General features: G+C 44.0%; 1 protein-coding gene across 2 annotated transcripts in view; it reads right to left on the bottom strand.

The window, feature by feature from the left end:
* Positions 1–16581, bottom strand: part of LRRC74A (leucine rich repeat containing 74A) — a 29047-nt gene extending 12466 nt beyond the window's left edge. For both annotated transcript variants that reach the window (XR_014002726.1, XM_081173888.1), the window contains exons 1-9: positions 16286–16581; positions 14226–14345; positions 12933–13108; positions 11929–12036; positions 9695–9791; positions 7951–8000; positions 6316–6397; positions 3457–3542; positions 1291–1485 (exon numbers count right to left, since the gene is read on the bottom strand). Coding sequence is in view for 1 of the 2 variants with exons in the window: in XM_081173888.1 (XP_081030014.1) it covers positions 1291–1485; positions 3457–3542; positions 6316–6397; positions 7951–8000; positions 9695–9791; positions 11929–12036; positions 12933–13108; positions 14226–14345; positions 16286–16322 (951 nt within the window). In the remaining variant the exon portion in view is untranslated. The remainder of the gene's footprint in view (positions 1–1290; positions 1486–3456; positions 3543–6315; positions 6398–7950; positions 8001–9694; positions 9792–11928; positions 12037–12932; positions 13109–14225; positions 14346–16285) is intronic.
* Positions 16582–16629: the final 48 nt, after the last annotated feature.

The following is a 16629-nucleotide window of genomic DNA, read 5'->3' on the forward strand; positions in this document are numbered from 1 at the left end:
AAGGTTAAAGAACTGAGTTGAAAGGTCTGGGATGGTTCCAGTTCTGAGATGGATATTGTGTGGCAATATATAAACGCTTTACCTCAGTTCTTGATCTGAGAAATGGGAATTATAGTGACTGGACTAAGAGCAGTGGAACGCACTGCTTATCTATTGCTATCCATGGTGTGCTGACTGGGAGGTGGGAGCAGCAGGGACACATTGGGCTGCCTGAAAATTTTAACAAATCAGTATGTACTGTATTTAAATTTATTGATGTTTTTATAGATGTTTTTGTTGATTTTATTCTTACATTTTGCACTTTGCTATATATTTTTATGAAAGTGCATTCATAAATAAATAAATTGTCCCGATTATATCTACTACATCATAACAGTAAATATAAACAGATCTTTAAAGTGAACAATAATAATTTAGTCAGGGCAAATCCCAATCACTACCATTATAACGTGTGTGGCAGGGGGTGTACGGCTTGGTTCTTCAGCCACACTTTCTGTGGAGGAAGAGAGAATTCAAAAGCAACAGAAGACATTTGGAAGTTTCTCAGATAAGTTGTGAACTCCCTTTGGCATCTTCATCATATGTTTGTCTCTACGTTTCTCACTTAATCAACAATCAGTCACTTAATGTAAGTTATAACATAAGTTTTATCAGTGGCGTAGCGTGGGTTGTCAGCACCCGGGGCAAGGCAAGTAATTTGCGCCCCCTAACCCGTGGATTTGCGCCCCCTAACCCTAACCCCCAGATGTTGCGCCCGGTGCGGCCGGCCCCCCCTGCACCCCCCACGCTACGCCACTGAGTTTTATGTGGCATCTTGCCCTTCTTAATGGTGTGTGATTTATTAATCATGATATTTCTTCTTTACTTTTTCCACGGAGTTTCTCATTTTTTATTTCATGTCCGCCTGATCAGAGAACTGTAGATGTAGACATAGCCTTTCAGCTAACAAACAAAAAAACCCCTTTCAGTTTAGCACGTTCCTCCACTTTGGAATGCCCTTCCTTCAGCTATACCTGAAACATCATCAATTATTTGCTCCCAACATCTTGTAAAGACGTATCTTGCTCTGCTGGCTTTCTCTGATCAATAGGCTGGACTTTGCACCATTTGACTTCTGCTTTTATGATATTGTTCTAGCTTCTTTAAGTTCACTTGTAGGGTTGTTGAACACTTAGAGTTTTTTTAAAAAAATTAAGTGGTTTAGAAATACTCTTGAATAAACAATTTACAAAAACAAAACATCCTTCATATACCATATGCTCCAAACCAGCTCAGAAAATAAAATCCTACCTTCAGGATTCTAAGGGTACCATTAACTTCTAACCCCTTGCACAACTTTAATATCCCTTCGTTGTTGATATGGTTGCTGCTGATGTCCAGCTCATTTAGCACATTGTTGACCTTGAGGGCTTCCCCAAGGGCCAGAGCACCCTCATTCCCAAAACCGTTCCACGAAAGGTTCAGTACCTTCAATGCTCCATTGGCCTCCAGAAAGAGAAAGAGAGAGGAGAAATTAACATTTATTTGTGGTTTCGTGTATATGTTCTTTTTAACCCTGTAAATCACCCTGGAACCAGTTCTGGAGACATAATAGAAATAATAAAAATAGAACTCTTCAGGAGGAGCACAGAGACAAGAAACGCCAAGGGAGCACAAACAGACACCTTCATCTGCCCAGCTGCAACAAACCATGTCTCTCCCATATCACTACCTACAGCCATAGCAGGTGCTGTAACTCCCAAAGGTTTGACTTTACACTCCCCTCCCCCTGCAAGGCACACTCCTCCATTGTCTCCCAAGACAGATGGGTACCAACTGAGGGGCTTACTTCCAAGAAGACATGCTGAGGATAGCACTGTAAAGCTCTCTGATGGTTAAAGTCCAGTTTATTACAATGTGAATGGCTCTTCCATAATTCCTTTAGGATCAGCTGCAAGTCACAAAATCCTGTCTGCTCCTTCAGTGCCAGTTTTCACATAATGGTATCTAACTTGTACCCTTAATAGCACCACCAAACAACAAACTCGATTTCCTCTTGGTGCCTGTCCAAACACCAGTGATTTTATTATTATTTTTAATCCTTTTAGCGGTGCCAGGCAATTGTGCCAGCTTATAACCCACCAGCCAAATTTTTCCTCACAGGGCTAGTTTATATTCCCAGCTCGTGGGTTGTGGTTTTAGTTATGCTTTTTAAAAAAATCACTCCTGTACATTGCTTTGAAATCTTCTAAAATATAAACTGGTGGGGTATAAAAGTGTTTGAAAATAATAAATAATAGTGCCCAATTTGGACTTTGGAATGTGGGTTGACTTGGAGGGGCCTCACCTGGAGTGGGCAGCAAGGTAGGTATGGCATACCCACGGAGTGTCCCGGGGGGGAAAGGAGGGGATCCTGTTTTTTCAAGTGAGACCACAGTGGCCCTTTTGGGTGCCATGATATCACACGCTACCTTGTCCCTCCCAAAAAAAGCTTTTTTGGGGTGAGATAGTGGCACAGGTCACGTAACTTGCCCAGGAGCACGTCCTGAATGTCGCTCATCCCAGTTTTTTATCTGAAAAAGTTGGATGGTGTGGGTGTGGGTATGGTACGGCTTTACCAGGTGCTTTCCCCCCCTTAAAAAAAAATGTTTAAGGGTACTCTCATTTTGACTCAAGTGAATTGCTATTTTATAGTTCAAACCGGGGGAAATAAATACAGTAAATGGACAAAAGTACGAAGAACATGCATTGTCTCGTATTACACAGCTGACAGCTCACAGTGGTTTTCCGACTCGTATTGAAATACTGCCCCTCAATGAGGCCAAACTTTCATCAGTAAAACAACAGACATCCACATTCCACACTGCTTCACACATTAAACGCTCACTTCCGTCTGTGACTCAGGAAACACCGGGAAAAGAAATGAGGCCGCCATCGGAGGTGGTAACAACAAAACTGACCAATCAACGTGCTATTCAACGGAACTGACGATTCACCGTGCTAGAGAATAAACTAATTTTTTTAAAATTTTGAGTTTCTTCTCCCATTAGATTCACAAAATGTTTAGGGGTATGCGTACCCCTGCGTCCCCCCAGGAAAAAAAGCACATGTGCCAACTCCCAATGCATGCCCATTTTGCTGCCACACTGAGCATAAGACAAGCCTGCTGGACTCCAGCACCCTATTCTCACAGCGGTTAAGCAGATGCCCATGCAAACCAGAAAGAGGGACCTGAGTGCAACAGCACTCTCCCCGCCACCCCAACCATCTATGAGATGGGGCAGTAAAAGGTACTTTGAGCAGCAAGGGCACCCTGTTTGCTGCTCTCAATCACCACAGGCCTCTTTCCACCATTGCCTCTTCATCCCCACACGCCGGTCCTGTTCAGGCATTATTCCTGAATTGGTCTCCAGCCTCGCCTTGCTCCCGGGATCCTCTCCCCAGGATCCGCAAAGGCGAGACCCAACGAAGTCTTACCCTGAGGCCTGCACACAGGGCTACAGCCCCCTTCATGCGCAGGTGATTCCAACTCAGGTTCAGAACCTCCAGCGATTCATTGTTGGCTGAGGAGAAAGAAGAAAAGAAAAGAAAAGAAAAGAACTTGCTGAGGATGAAAAAGATTGGGGTGGGTGAAAATAAATGGCTCTTTGGAGGAGAGTCTGTGATGATCCCAGACTCGCATTGACATAATTAGGACGGCCCTGGGATTTTTGGACGTTTCAGGGGTGGGGGGTGGGGGTTCATATTTGGGGGCAGGTCGGTTCTTGCCATTAAATATGAAGTGGCTGAGGCTTTTTCTTTGCTTTTCGCAAGAAAGCCTTCCTGCCCCTTCAAACTTCTGCCTTCCCCACTCCCTGCAAATGCCTCAGCAGCAATGATACAGTCATGACATACAGTTGTATATACTGTACACACACACACACACACATACACTGAAACATCAGTCAAGAGTTTCTAAGGTGATTTCAATTCTGGGACCCAATCGTGCCTCTGCGGAGCTGTGGTGGAAAGAGATCTGAGAAAACAGTTGGATTCCTATACATTCCCAGAAGCTTTCCCTCTTGGTTCATGGAAGTCGCCAATTTGGTGTCCCTCAGATGTTGCTGGATTACAACTCCCACCGTAGGGAGTTGGAATTCAGCAACATGTGGAGGGCACCACATCGCAGCTGCTGGGATGGCGCATCCTTTTTTTAGAAGCAAGCCTTCGTTTCCAAGCCAGATTTTGACGGAGGCATAATCATATCAAGCTATCTATCCACCACCCCCCTTGGCTATCATCATAATGATGGATTTATCTGCCTCTTGCAGGCATCCGCTGGCCTTCATGCTGGATTAATAACATTAACAATGCTGAATTGGTTCTGTGAAAATGCTATTTCTGCTAAGGGGGTAAGCTCCAGACTAATTTCAAGGAAACTCTTATCTGGTTAGAAATCACATATCTGATATTCATTTTAACACCAAAAAAATGTGTGTTGTTTGTGTGTAATGGAAATGCTCTAAAAGTTTGGGGTGTTATTCCCAGGAAGCTTATTTGTCCAATAAGTGAAAAATCAAAATAATGTTGTACAATGGTATCTCGGGTTAAGAACTTAATTCATTCTGGAGGTCCAATCATAACCTGAAACTGTTCTTAACCTGAGGTACTACTTTAGCTAAGGGGCCTCCCACTGCCGCTGCATGATTTCTGTTCTCATCCTGAAGTAAAGTTCTTAACCCGGGGTACTATTTCTGGGTTAGCGGAGTCTGTAACCTGAAGCATCTGTAACCCGAGGTACCACTGTATATCTGATAGAAAGAAGACTAAAGCAAGTTGACAGGGCCACCCTTGGTAACTACTGCTTGAATTTTTCTTGGTAAGGCCAGCCTTCTTTTCCTTCCACAATAGGGAAGGGCAAAGCTACCCACTATTCCAGAAGTAAACTGAATGCCTCAGAGGCACTGACTTGGGCCCCAGGTTATGATGTCACGTTGGGTTGGCAGGTCAGCGACTCTTCTGAGGCCTCAGAAATTACATCCGAGACCTTGCAAGACCTCCAAAAGCAACTTCCGGTTTCCACCAGAAGTCTCATCAGAGGTCTCAGGAGGCCTCAGGTAACTGGAAGTCGCGTCAGAGCCCTGCATTGTGGGCGCTAGACTTGGTGCCTATGGAATGCCTCCTGGCCACAACATGGTCTCAAATCCATGAAATGATGAGGCTGCTTATTTATTTTGCATTTCTGCCTCCAGAGCAGGAGTTAGCAGACTTCAAGTTTGTCAGACACACTCCAAATTTTTTAAAATTAGAACTCAAAGATTTATCAACCTGAGCCAGTTAACAAATGATGCAGAATGCCTCTGAGCACATTATGAGCCGAAAAAATTGTTTTCAGTACAAGAACTGAAGTGAGCTCGCAGTCTTTACACAAGAACCTCCTTCTGATTAGCTTTCTTTGTTTTGGCAGTCTGCCATACATCTAAAGCACTGAAAGCACCTGGCTTCCCCCAAGGAATCCTGGAAACTGTAATTTGTTATGGGTGTTGGGAACTACGGTAGTTTTGCAAGGGTGAAACTAGGATTACACAGTCAAGGGATATTCTAAATTGTCAGGAATCATACTGTATTTGGAAGGCAGAGTACCAACATTAAAATACATGCATGGTATATTAGCTTTCCCAAAGTCTTCTTTAATTATTACATTTTAAACAAATGGTTATGATAAATTTACCAATGCACTGCTTCAGACGGAGCCATTGCACAATAGGCTTCTTGCAGAATAAATGATGAATGGGTTAGTGGATCTGCTGCCTGCTAGGAATGCTTAAGGTGCTAGTTTCCACCTGTGCTATATTTATACATTTGCAAATAACCCAACTGTTACAAAAGCAGCAGAAGACTCCAGCGATCTCTCCATACCCTCTAACATTTCTCCAATGAAAATAGGGACATCCCATTATATAATGATAATTTTACTATTTATACCCCACGCATTTTACTGGGTTGCCCCAGCACTCTGGGCAGCTTCCAACATATGTAAAAACATAACAAAACATTTAAAAAAAACCTTCCCTATACAGAATTGCCTTGGGGGTCGCAAAACCCCATACCCTCCAACATTTCTCCAATGAAAAAAGGGACATCCTCAGGAAAGGCGGGACATTCCGGGATCAAATCAGAAACCGGGACGGCTTCTGTAAATCAGGGACGTCCCTGGAAAATAGGGACACTTGGAGGATCTGTCTCTCCTCCAAAAGGAAACCAAGCAGGTAGTGTTGCCCCTTGGAACTTCTTCCTGCTTGTGGAAGCAGGGAGCACGTAACTCTTTGGTCCCACTGGTAGCCATAAGAAGGTTACCCAGCATCTGTCCCAGCTGCTCTCCTCCCTTGTCAGCAAACTCATTGTGGCTGAGGTCCAGCTCTATCACTCTGTAATTGACCTGTGGAGAGAAATGGTGCACAGACCTATGAGCTCAGTTGCAGCCTTCAGACCAAGCACTGGACTTAGACATCCCATTTGCCTATTTCGTAGTATCTAATGATCATTGTTGGGACGCGGGTGGCACTGTGGGTAAAACCTCAGCACCTAGGACTTGCCGATCGCATGGTCGGCGGTTCGAATCCCCGTGGCGGGGTGAGCTCCCGTCTTTCTGCCCACCTAGCAGTTCGAAAGCACCCTTAAGTGCAAGTAGATAAATAGGTACCGCTTTATAGCGGGAAGGTAAACGGCGTTCCGTGTGCTGCTCTGGTGCCGGTTTGCCAGAGCAGCTTCGTCACGCTGGCCACGTGACCCGGAAGTGTCAGCGGACAGCGCTGGCTCCCGGCCTCTAGAGTGAGATGAGCGCAGAACCCTAGAGTCTGTCAAGACTGGCCTGTACAGGCAGGGGTACCTTTACCTTTACCTTAATGATCATTGCTTGCCGTGCACATAAACACCCATTTGTGGTGTGCATCAACCTAGTCCACCAAGATACTGACAGTGATGACAAAAGAACATAAATAAGAGCCTGATGGATCATGCCACCCATATAGTTCAGCACCCTGTTCTCAGATGCTTGTGGGAAACTCACAAGAAGGATTTGTGCGCAAGAACAATCCCCTCCTGCGGTTTCAAGCAACTGGTATTCTGAAGCATCACTGCAGGTATTTTTATAAGGTGGCATACTCTCAGTGTCTGGTTCAATGCACACCTTACCCCAAAGTTCTGCCTCTGATTGAGATTTCAACATTTCAAATTTCAATACAGTGACCCATAAAGAAACCCAACCCAAAAAAACCCAGAAAGTTCAGCAGCAATAATATTTCACCCAAGAGGCTGTCAACAGGCACAAAGGAATTCATTCCCTGTAGTGGAGCATTGGGGACGGGGAGGATGAAACAAATTGTGCTCAACACAGTGTGCTGCTATTTCTTCCTTTTTACTCACAGTACTGAGCACATTTACTTGAGAAGAACATTCTCAGTATAGCATGAAAGAAAATATTCCCCGTCCTCTTTTCTTCTGGTCTCTTATTCTCCGATTCCCTGATACTCCCTCCCCAGTCCTCCAGTGCATGGAATATAATGGTACCTCTTACCACAGCACCTCCCTGGCAACCCACATTTCCTCTTAGGGCTAAATTAAACATGAGAAGCAGCTCCATTAGGCTCCCTTATGACAATTTTGAAAAGAAAGAAAATCAGGTGACCACTAGGTGGGCGGAGTGAGGGGCTCTTCCCTTCCTGCCATTCGCCTGTTCATACTTTCTACAGACAGCAGTTTTTCTATCTGCAGGGGGAAAGATGTAGGGACTAAATCATTTTCCCCCACCCCACCCACTGCATGAATAAACAAAGTTTGGCGAGAACGATTTTGAGCAGACAAGGCATGAAGTAGCTTCTCTTCCCGCTGCCACAGGTCATTGCCAACCCTCACTTTGAAGGGTGCACCATAACCTTTCATTTACGGCCTTTTGCACAGACTCCCAGTTTCCCCAGCTCACAAGTTACTCACCATTAATGATTCCGAAAAATATGGTGCTGTCTCTTCCCTAAAGTTGTTTCCTGAAGAGGAAAAGAGGATGCTAACAGAGGGCTGTTTCACACAAGTCAATTACCTACATTGACTTCACTTCCATGTAGGAAAATCACATAGACAACACATGCAAAGTACATATATCTTTTGTGCATGACTGAAACAGCTGCATTTGGAGCTGGAGTCCTCCTGTTAAATGTACCATAGGCAGTGCTTTTTCTTTTCTTTTCTAAAAAATGTTTAGGGGTGTGCTTACCCCTGTGTACCCCCAGAAATAAAGCACTGACCATAGCTTTATGTGAACTTGTTGCTCAGTACATCACATGCACAGTTTTCCTTTGTAGAGATTGACTTGTGTTCCCCAGACATGGATTGTGTATTACAAACGTCACAAGTCAAAACAATGCAGAACAAAGCAGAGGTTTAAGATTCTTTCTCTCATTTCCTTCCCTCCTTTCTCCATCCCTATTCATGGTTCCTTCCAAAGGGCTTACAGACTTCCTACTTTGGAATGACTCAGATGTCATGCATGGAGTTCACATTCATGCACACATAATAGAATCAGAACATTAGAAGGTGGAGACAAAAGGGAACTTCTACTGGTATTAACGGCAAAGACCAAAATTCCTCCTCATATACAAATTCTAATATGTACAGGTCAGGACTACAGTCTAATTGAAATGGGGTAAAAGTGGACTAACAGCTAAATACTGCTGAAATGTGGACAGGCCCCTAGAAAATGGTATGGTTGGCTGGCATCATGAATAGGAAGCACTCCACACCAGGGACGCGGACTTATAAAAAATATTGGGGGGGCCCCGGGAAAGCTCATGAATAATAAATAAGCTCATGAATATATGCAAATAAAGTGGCGCCGCCTCCTCGTGAGCGAATAGGGGAGAGCGTGCTGCGCCTATTAATCAGCTCCGGAGCGGAAATTGGGTGGAGCTTTTGCTCGGGAGGGAGGGCAGGAGGCATGCAGCCCGACCCTGTGCATTTTGGGCTGGGGGAGGGGCGGCGGTGGCGCTCTGCTGGAGGGGCGCCGGAGATTATTGGGGGGGCGGAGCCCCCCAAACGGAGTCGGCGCCTATGCTCCACACTGCAACATTTTGTTGCAGGTCCCACTTGACCCTCACTCATTTACAGTGGTACCTCAGGTTAAGTACTTAATTCATTCCGGGGGTCCGTATTTAACCTGAAACTGTTCTTAACCTGAAGCACCACTTTAGCTAATGGGGCCTCCTGCTGCCGCCGCGCCGCAGGAGCACGATTTCTGTTGTCACCCTGAAACAAAGTTCTTAACCTGAAGCACTATTTCTGGGTTAGCTGAGTCTGTAACCTGAAGTGTATGTAACCTGAAGCATATGTAACCTGAGGTACCACTGTATAACAAAAACATGAAAATCTGCAGGTTCACTTCTTCTTCTAGCCCCAGTATAGCCTGATCTGACTGGAAGTAGCCAAGAATTCAGGCACAGGTCTTCCCAGCCTTGTTGTCTAATATCCCTCCCCAGCTTGGTGGTTTTGGACTTCAACATTCACCAGCCCCAGCCAGCATGGTCAGTGGTCAATGGTCAGGGAGGGATGAAAGGAGCTTCAGTCCAGAACATCTGAAAGACTCCAGGTTGAGGAAGGCTACTTTTATGTGTTCCTGTGTACAGTATTCAGAAATATCAGTGTTGCTGCATCATTCCACTTGTGTCTATAGAGGTAGAAATCGTACCTGAAAGCTGAACAGCCCGGATATTTGAAATATTATTGTAGAACATCCTGCAGATAGCTTCAGCTCCTTCTGTGTTGAGATGATTATTGGAAATATTCTGAAATGCATTGGGGGGGGGGAATAAGGCAAGGAAAGAGGACGAACATCTTAAAAGGATGAAGCTGTTCTGAATAAAGAGGTGTTTGAGGAATGTGACCAGCCTACCCCCAACATGGTACTATCCGGATGTCATTACACCACATCTCTGATAAGCCCTTACCACTGGCCACACTCGCTGATTGGCATTGCCATCCAAAACATCTGGAGAGCACCAAGTTGAGGAAAGTGGAGTTGGACCTTTGCAACGATACAAAATGAACTGGTACACACCGCTCAGATTCATGTGAGGATCACAGACGCCAACTCTATGGGGCTGAGGACAGCTTAGCCAGCCCCCGTATGTGGGGATAGAGCTGAGCCCCTCCCCCCAATCTTGCACACAATGAAGATTCCCCCACCCTCCCCCCGCAATGTGGTGCACAACTCGGCACCTCTGGTGAGGATCAAAACTTAGCTGATGTTTCTGTTCTCCAAATGCTGTGATGCGTTTCTCCGCAATTTGAACATCTCAAAATATGCATTTAAATGTATTATTAAATAAAATACAGAGAGAAAGTATAAATATGTATGTCAACGTTAATTGCACCTAAAATGCATATTTAATGTGCATATTTTTCGTCTGAAGCAGGAGAGAGCAGCACTGAAATAATAAGATGTGTGGAGGGAGATCTTAACCTTTACCCTGCTGCACTGGCCCAGGTGAAAATCCGTCCCCACCTGCTGTTTGCACAAGGAGGGGGGTTTTCATTGTTTATGATGCAAGCTTCTCTCCTGGTGCAAGAAGCAGTGAGTATTTGTTGGGGGCAGCACTTTTGGAGAGACCTTGGCAGAAGGGAAAGGTTTATACTCTCCACACTCTGCAGTTCCCTACAATACTATACCCTCCTTCTGGATCCTATTTGCATTTGAAACAACCTGCATGTTGACTGAATTAATTTATTTAAAGTCAAGCGTATTTGGGCCCTGACTTGTTGTATTCACAAACAGGACGGCAAAAAAATGTGAAATTTTCTCCTCCCCTTACAATTTCAGTGCACATCTATGGATAAGCTGCCTGTTTTTAGGATTTGTGTGAATATGGGCCCAGAGTATGATGTTATTCTAGGGGCTAATGCAGAATTCAAAGGATGAACTTACGCATGGAACTCAAAAGACTGTGTGAAGATGCTACTTACGCGCAATACTGATATGGGCAATGATACGTATATTTTAGAAAGCTAAATTTGGCTTTCAAAATAATTTGATGTGGGGCTTAGCTCTGCTGCACATGGCATTTCTGCAGAGGGCCCTGGGATGGTCTCCAGGCTCTCACCACCAGATAAGAAGGTATATCAACAATCTCTTGCTCAGGGACTCCCAAAATCCTGAAGCTGATCATGTTGGGAAACTGTGTACGTGCAGCTACTCACACAGAATCAATTAAGGTTTGGCAGACAGCCAGAAGGCAATATGAAGGAGTAAGTCTGCCTGGTGATAACAGAGACATGGAGATTGCTCCCTGATTGGTCAGGCTCTCTCAAGGGAGTGATAATTAATGGCCTACTAACTGGAATGTGTTAGTTCAATAGTTCAGAGGTTCAGAGTTCTGTGTGTCAGTGTAGGAGTTGTGAGTCGTGTATGAGAGCGCTAGCAAAAGATCCGTGTTCTGTTCCTGTAAATAGTCCACTGTATATAATAAACACCTAACTACAAGTTCCTGGTTCCTGCTTCGACTATCCTGTCTGCAGCCAAGTTGCCAATTGCTTCCGTGGATTCTGCGTTTACTCTGCTAGGTCTGGCTAAGGTCCTGCAACTAGTCAGAAAGTTGTGAAACACCAAATAGGTTTGGCCAATAGATCAATCAACTACTATGATTCTGATGGTTTTCTAGGGTTCCAGAGTCCTTCCTAGCCCTTGTATCCGAGAACATATAATTGAAGGGGTGTGGGCTGAACATGGGACTTCATACATTGAAAACATGTAAGCGATTATTGTGAAATGAGAAGGCCCGTGAACAGTTTCCAGAGATAAACAAGAAAAAGGTTGTAAAACACTTTGCACATCAATAATAGCAATAATAATCAATACCAAAAAAAGAACGAACTCGTCAAGTAAGTGAACTCCCTTCACCCTCCATACAGGGAAAGATTGGGTACCATCTCCTGGATGTAGCAGTTCTCCCGCAGCATCTGCACCAGGTATGTGGCTCCTTCGCCCAGAATCCAGTTATCTTCTAGCTCTAAGTGGGTGATGGTTGTGTTGGACTAAAGAATGCAAAGAGGAATAGAGAACTACAGGAAATCAGCAGAACTGACTGACAGAAAAGGCTTTTTAAAAAGTTCTCTGTTTGCCCAAAATATTAGTTTTTGCCACTCGACATCACAAAACCACAAAGAACTGTAAGCCCGGACAGTTAGCATTAGAGTTAACATTAATTGAATGAATGCAGCTAATGGGCTTTGTTTTTAAAGTTTAAACAGCAGCTAAGCAGAGGAGCAGATTAGGACACCATTGGGATCTTTACTCCTAGATGAAAAATAGCTTGGGGAGAGGGAGAATTTACAAACAGGAGACAGATGAATTATATTGGGATAGGTGTGTGTGTGTGTAGGGGGGATAGTTTCCTGTTTAACCCCGGCTCCCTCGGCCAATAAAGCAAGATGAGTGCCGCAACCCTAGAGTCAGTCACAACTCGACCTAATGGTCAGGGGTCCCTTTACCTTTTTTAATTCTCTGATCAAAATCACACACCCTGAAGGCAGTATTTACCATGGGAGGAAGACAGGCTGTTTGGTTTGTTTGTTTGTTTACATCTTGGTTGTAAATATAACCTCTTAGGTTTACAAAATTAATAATACAGGTACCAACCTTTCCCCTAGCAGGGCTAGTAGGAGCTGGGAAATGTGATTCTGATGGGGAAAACAGTGTGGGACCAAGTTGCAGAGTGTAAACAAAGGACATCAATACAATTGCAATTCTGGTTAAAGCTCCAAATGTGAAGGGGAAATATGGGGACAGGGACGTTGCCACCTACACAGTACAGTTAACCAGATCTAGTGATAAGACAGTGTCCTCTTTCTTCCTACATTTAAGAATAATCTTCTTTCTCCCCTATCAACTTGATGTGAAATAGTGTGGACTATTATTTTGAAGTACTTACAACCAGAGCAATGGCAATGGCTTTCGTTCCCTTGGGTCCAAGCCCATGATGGTTAAGGTTCATGATGGGCTCTTCCATGTTACGAATGAAGTACGAGACAGGAACCACTCCTACCAGCTTGCAAGCCTCTATGTAGAGTTCTGCACCCTTTATGGTTGCAAATGATCGGTCAACATCTGGAAAAGCAAACCAGTCTGATTGGCATAGCATTTCCCCCGTGATCACTACAAAGAAAACAGATGTGTCCTGACCTAGACTTCAGTAGCACAGTTGCTAAGGAAAGGTTTAAATTGATGGCCCCTAAAATATTAGGCAACTGAACACGCCTGAAGTTCTCCCTTGTGCCTTGCAAATGTGCCAAACTCACACTGATTCCAGGAAAGAATCATAAGATCACAAATATCTCTATCCTTCCAGTTATGCCAAGCCTGCACTACAATATGCACTGCATCTATAGTTAAATCAATCCTATTTATGTTCAAGAAATAGCAACCAGGTAAACCAATACAACAAAGAAAATCCATTTGCAGGGTTGATGTAGATACACATTCTTGTACATGGCTGGTCCACAATTTTATTTGATGGTTTCCTGATACAGATGTCTCTGTACATCCACTGGCAGGGCTACTAGTCACATACAAGTAAGTGCAAATAGAACTGGATTGTGGTTCCTGTATAACATTTCGAGACTAAGAACATAAGAAGAGCCTACTGGAGCAGGTCAATGGCTCATCTAGTCCAGCATCCTGTTCTCACAGTGGCTAACCAGCTGTCTATGGGAAACCAGCAAGCAGGATCTGAGCAGAAAAACATTCCCCATTCCCCCTTAGGCTTGCAGCAAATGGAATTCAGAAGCATTACTGCTTTTGACTGTGGAGCAAGAGCTTAGCCATTGTGGCTAGCAACTCGCTTTAGCCTTCAGTTAAATAAGATTGACAAGGCCTACTATTGTCAAATAACTTTGACACTGATATCTGTGGCTGATCCATGTTTTGTTTTACCTTGATGAACTAAAATGAAGGTTATAGAGGCATTCCTCAGTTTAGCAACAGAACCAATACTTTTAAACAGACAACTACTGACATGGGTGTAGCCAAGATTTATGCTGGGGGGGGCAGAATCTCAGTTAGTTAAATATTTTTATTGATTTGCTTGATTTGGGGAGGCAGTTCCCCCTCCCTGGCTATGCCCATGACTACTGAGTGTCCTTGACAAAGTCACTACTTTCTTACAAGGTTATTATGAGGCTGTGGGGGAAGGTTTGGCTGGAAGACAAGATACTAAACAGTCCACCTTCTATCTCAAGGTCTGTGTCAGAATTTTCATCCCTTGACTTCTCTTCTTTGTCAGTGGTGTCAGTAACAGACAGGATCTCTGCAGACGTGCTGCCTTCCGACATCTCGCCATACTCATCTGGAATGAGATTAATTGCACACATTCTGCAATAGGAATACAAGCCCCTTGCTATGCCTATTACACTACACAAGAAGCCCTCGTTGCCCATCAGTGAAGCCATTCATGAACCCAAGCCCCTTAAAAAGCTTTCTCTCTCCTTCCCCATCCATGGATCTTCGTCCTTCTCTCCAGTGTGCATGACACTCACCCAAAAGCTGTCAGAGGTTGATGGTTGCTTTTGCTGTGAGATCCAGAAAAGTCCACCACTAGCTGTCTTGTGATGTTCGCTTGCAATGGATGTGCTGTTGCTCATTTCAAATGAGGTTCTCCTCCTTTCTTGGTGTTTGTCATTTCTCACACCTACAATCACTTACCGTGACTGGGCTCCCCACATTTTGTTGACCACCTAAAATGATGACAACTGCTTTCATCTCTTTCTTGTGTTGCTAACTTGGAAGACACGCCGGCTGTGTTTTGTATCAGGCAGAGAAGGCTTTGGAGGTTGGGGGTGGGGATTGTGCTGTTCTCTAATAAGATGAAATGGTTTGAATGCCACTGTGCACAGGTACTGGAAGCAAGATTTGTAACTAGATGCTATTAGATGTGATTCCACCTCTCTCACCTCCAATTCATAATTTATTTTACAATTAGGCAGAAGCAGCTTTGGAAAACTGCCCCTTAAGACAACTCAAACTGTACAAGGGATTTGTTGCTATACCTCGTCCAGCCAAATGAAGGAAAGGAAAAAAATGTGTTACACTTTATTTAATCTCTTTTTTTGCACAGGGTGTACAACCTCTTCCTTCCACTTATTGGGTTACTGAGCTGCACTTCTGCAACCTTCTTGAGTGTTATTCAATATTTAAGCTTGATACGAATGATCCCCAGTTCAGCCATCCAGGTATCGATATGGGTGGAAAAAAAGAGTGTTAGTTGAGGCCATTGACAGGTGTGTGTTGGGTTTATTGGTTTGTTTTTCTTTCTTTCTTGTTCTTGTATTATGTATTTTGTGTTTCTATCTTGCGTTTTTGAGTTGTGAACTGCCCTGAGGTCTACAGATGGAGGGCAGCATACAAATTTAATAAACAACAATAATAATAAATAACAAAATTGATAACCACAATTCAGAATGAACTGGGCTTCAAAACTATCTTGACTTACAATCAAAGATTCTGGTGGGTGCTGGGAATGGATGAAATAAAATAGTATAGAATAAAGGATCCAAAAAAAGCCATCTAAGGTCAACCCCTTATTTTGAAAAGCGAAATGGGCCACCCAAGCAGGGTTGGCCCAATAATCTTTGCAGCAAAGGATAAGGTAGTGAGCTCCTTCCCCGGTTCCATATTCAGAAGCCAGCTGGATGGGCAGCTGAAGGCTGCTTCAACACTAGGGATGTCCCCTCACTGTACCAGATGGCAGCAGGCAAGTGAAGGGATGCAAGACAAGCCATGTGACAAAACCAAACAGGTAGGAGGCTTAGGTGGAATGACTGAGAAGCTACCACTGCCTCTACATAGCATCTGCTGCCTGAGGCAATTGCTTTACTATGCCAGCCAGATGTTCTTTCCTAATTCTGCCCCCTCCCCCCAGTCCTATCAGTCCAGACAGCCTTTCTGTTGTGGTAGTGTGTAACCCTGTTTGGTGATACTTGTGGTTGGTTCTTCTACCTCAGCCTCACTGTTGTTGCCTGTTTCATCAACCTAAGATTCTTTATAATTCCTGGCACATGTGAGCATCACTTCCTAGTTTCTTTTTGTGAAAAAGATTGCTGTGGGGAAGGAGAGTTGGTTTCTGGACTCACTTAATTCTGAATACTTCAGAGTTTCATCAAGACACCAATGCCCTGCTTTTCATTTTTGGCTCTTATACATACACAGATAATTGTGATTTCTGCTAAAGCTCTAAGGGCTTTCATTTGGTGATTGCTGTTTTAAACAAAACACATACAACACTCTCACCTTCATCCTCCTCAAAGTCAAAGTTCAAAAAGTCCATGGTGTTGTTAAGGAACCAGGCGGTCTGCTTGTGGATTCTTCCCTTTCTTATAGTGTTATATGTAATTTATTGTGCTCTCTATTTCAGATTTTTTCGAAACAGAATCTTTACTGGAGTCACCCAACCATAACAATTTTTTACATCACAGAAACATTTCCATGACCTAAGGTGTCAGCTGGTGATGTGGAATCCCAGATGGGATTGTTTCTGATTAGGAAGACATTTCCTAGTCACTGGGACCGTCTCGAGTGTTGTGCATGCTGTTTGCCTCCTCTTGAGTTCAGGTCACTTTAATTTCATCTCAAGT

This window comes from Podarcis bocagei (assembly GCF_964188305.1).
Source record: "Podarcis bocagei genome assembly, chromosome: 1".
Taxonomy (NCBI): domain Eukaryota; kingdom Metazoa; phylum Chordata; class Lepidosauria; order Squamata; family Lacertidae; genus Podarcis; species Podarcis bocagei.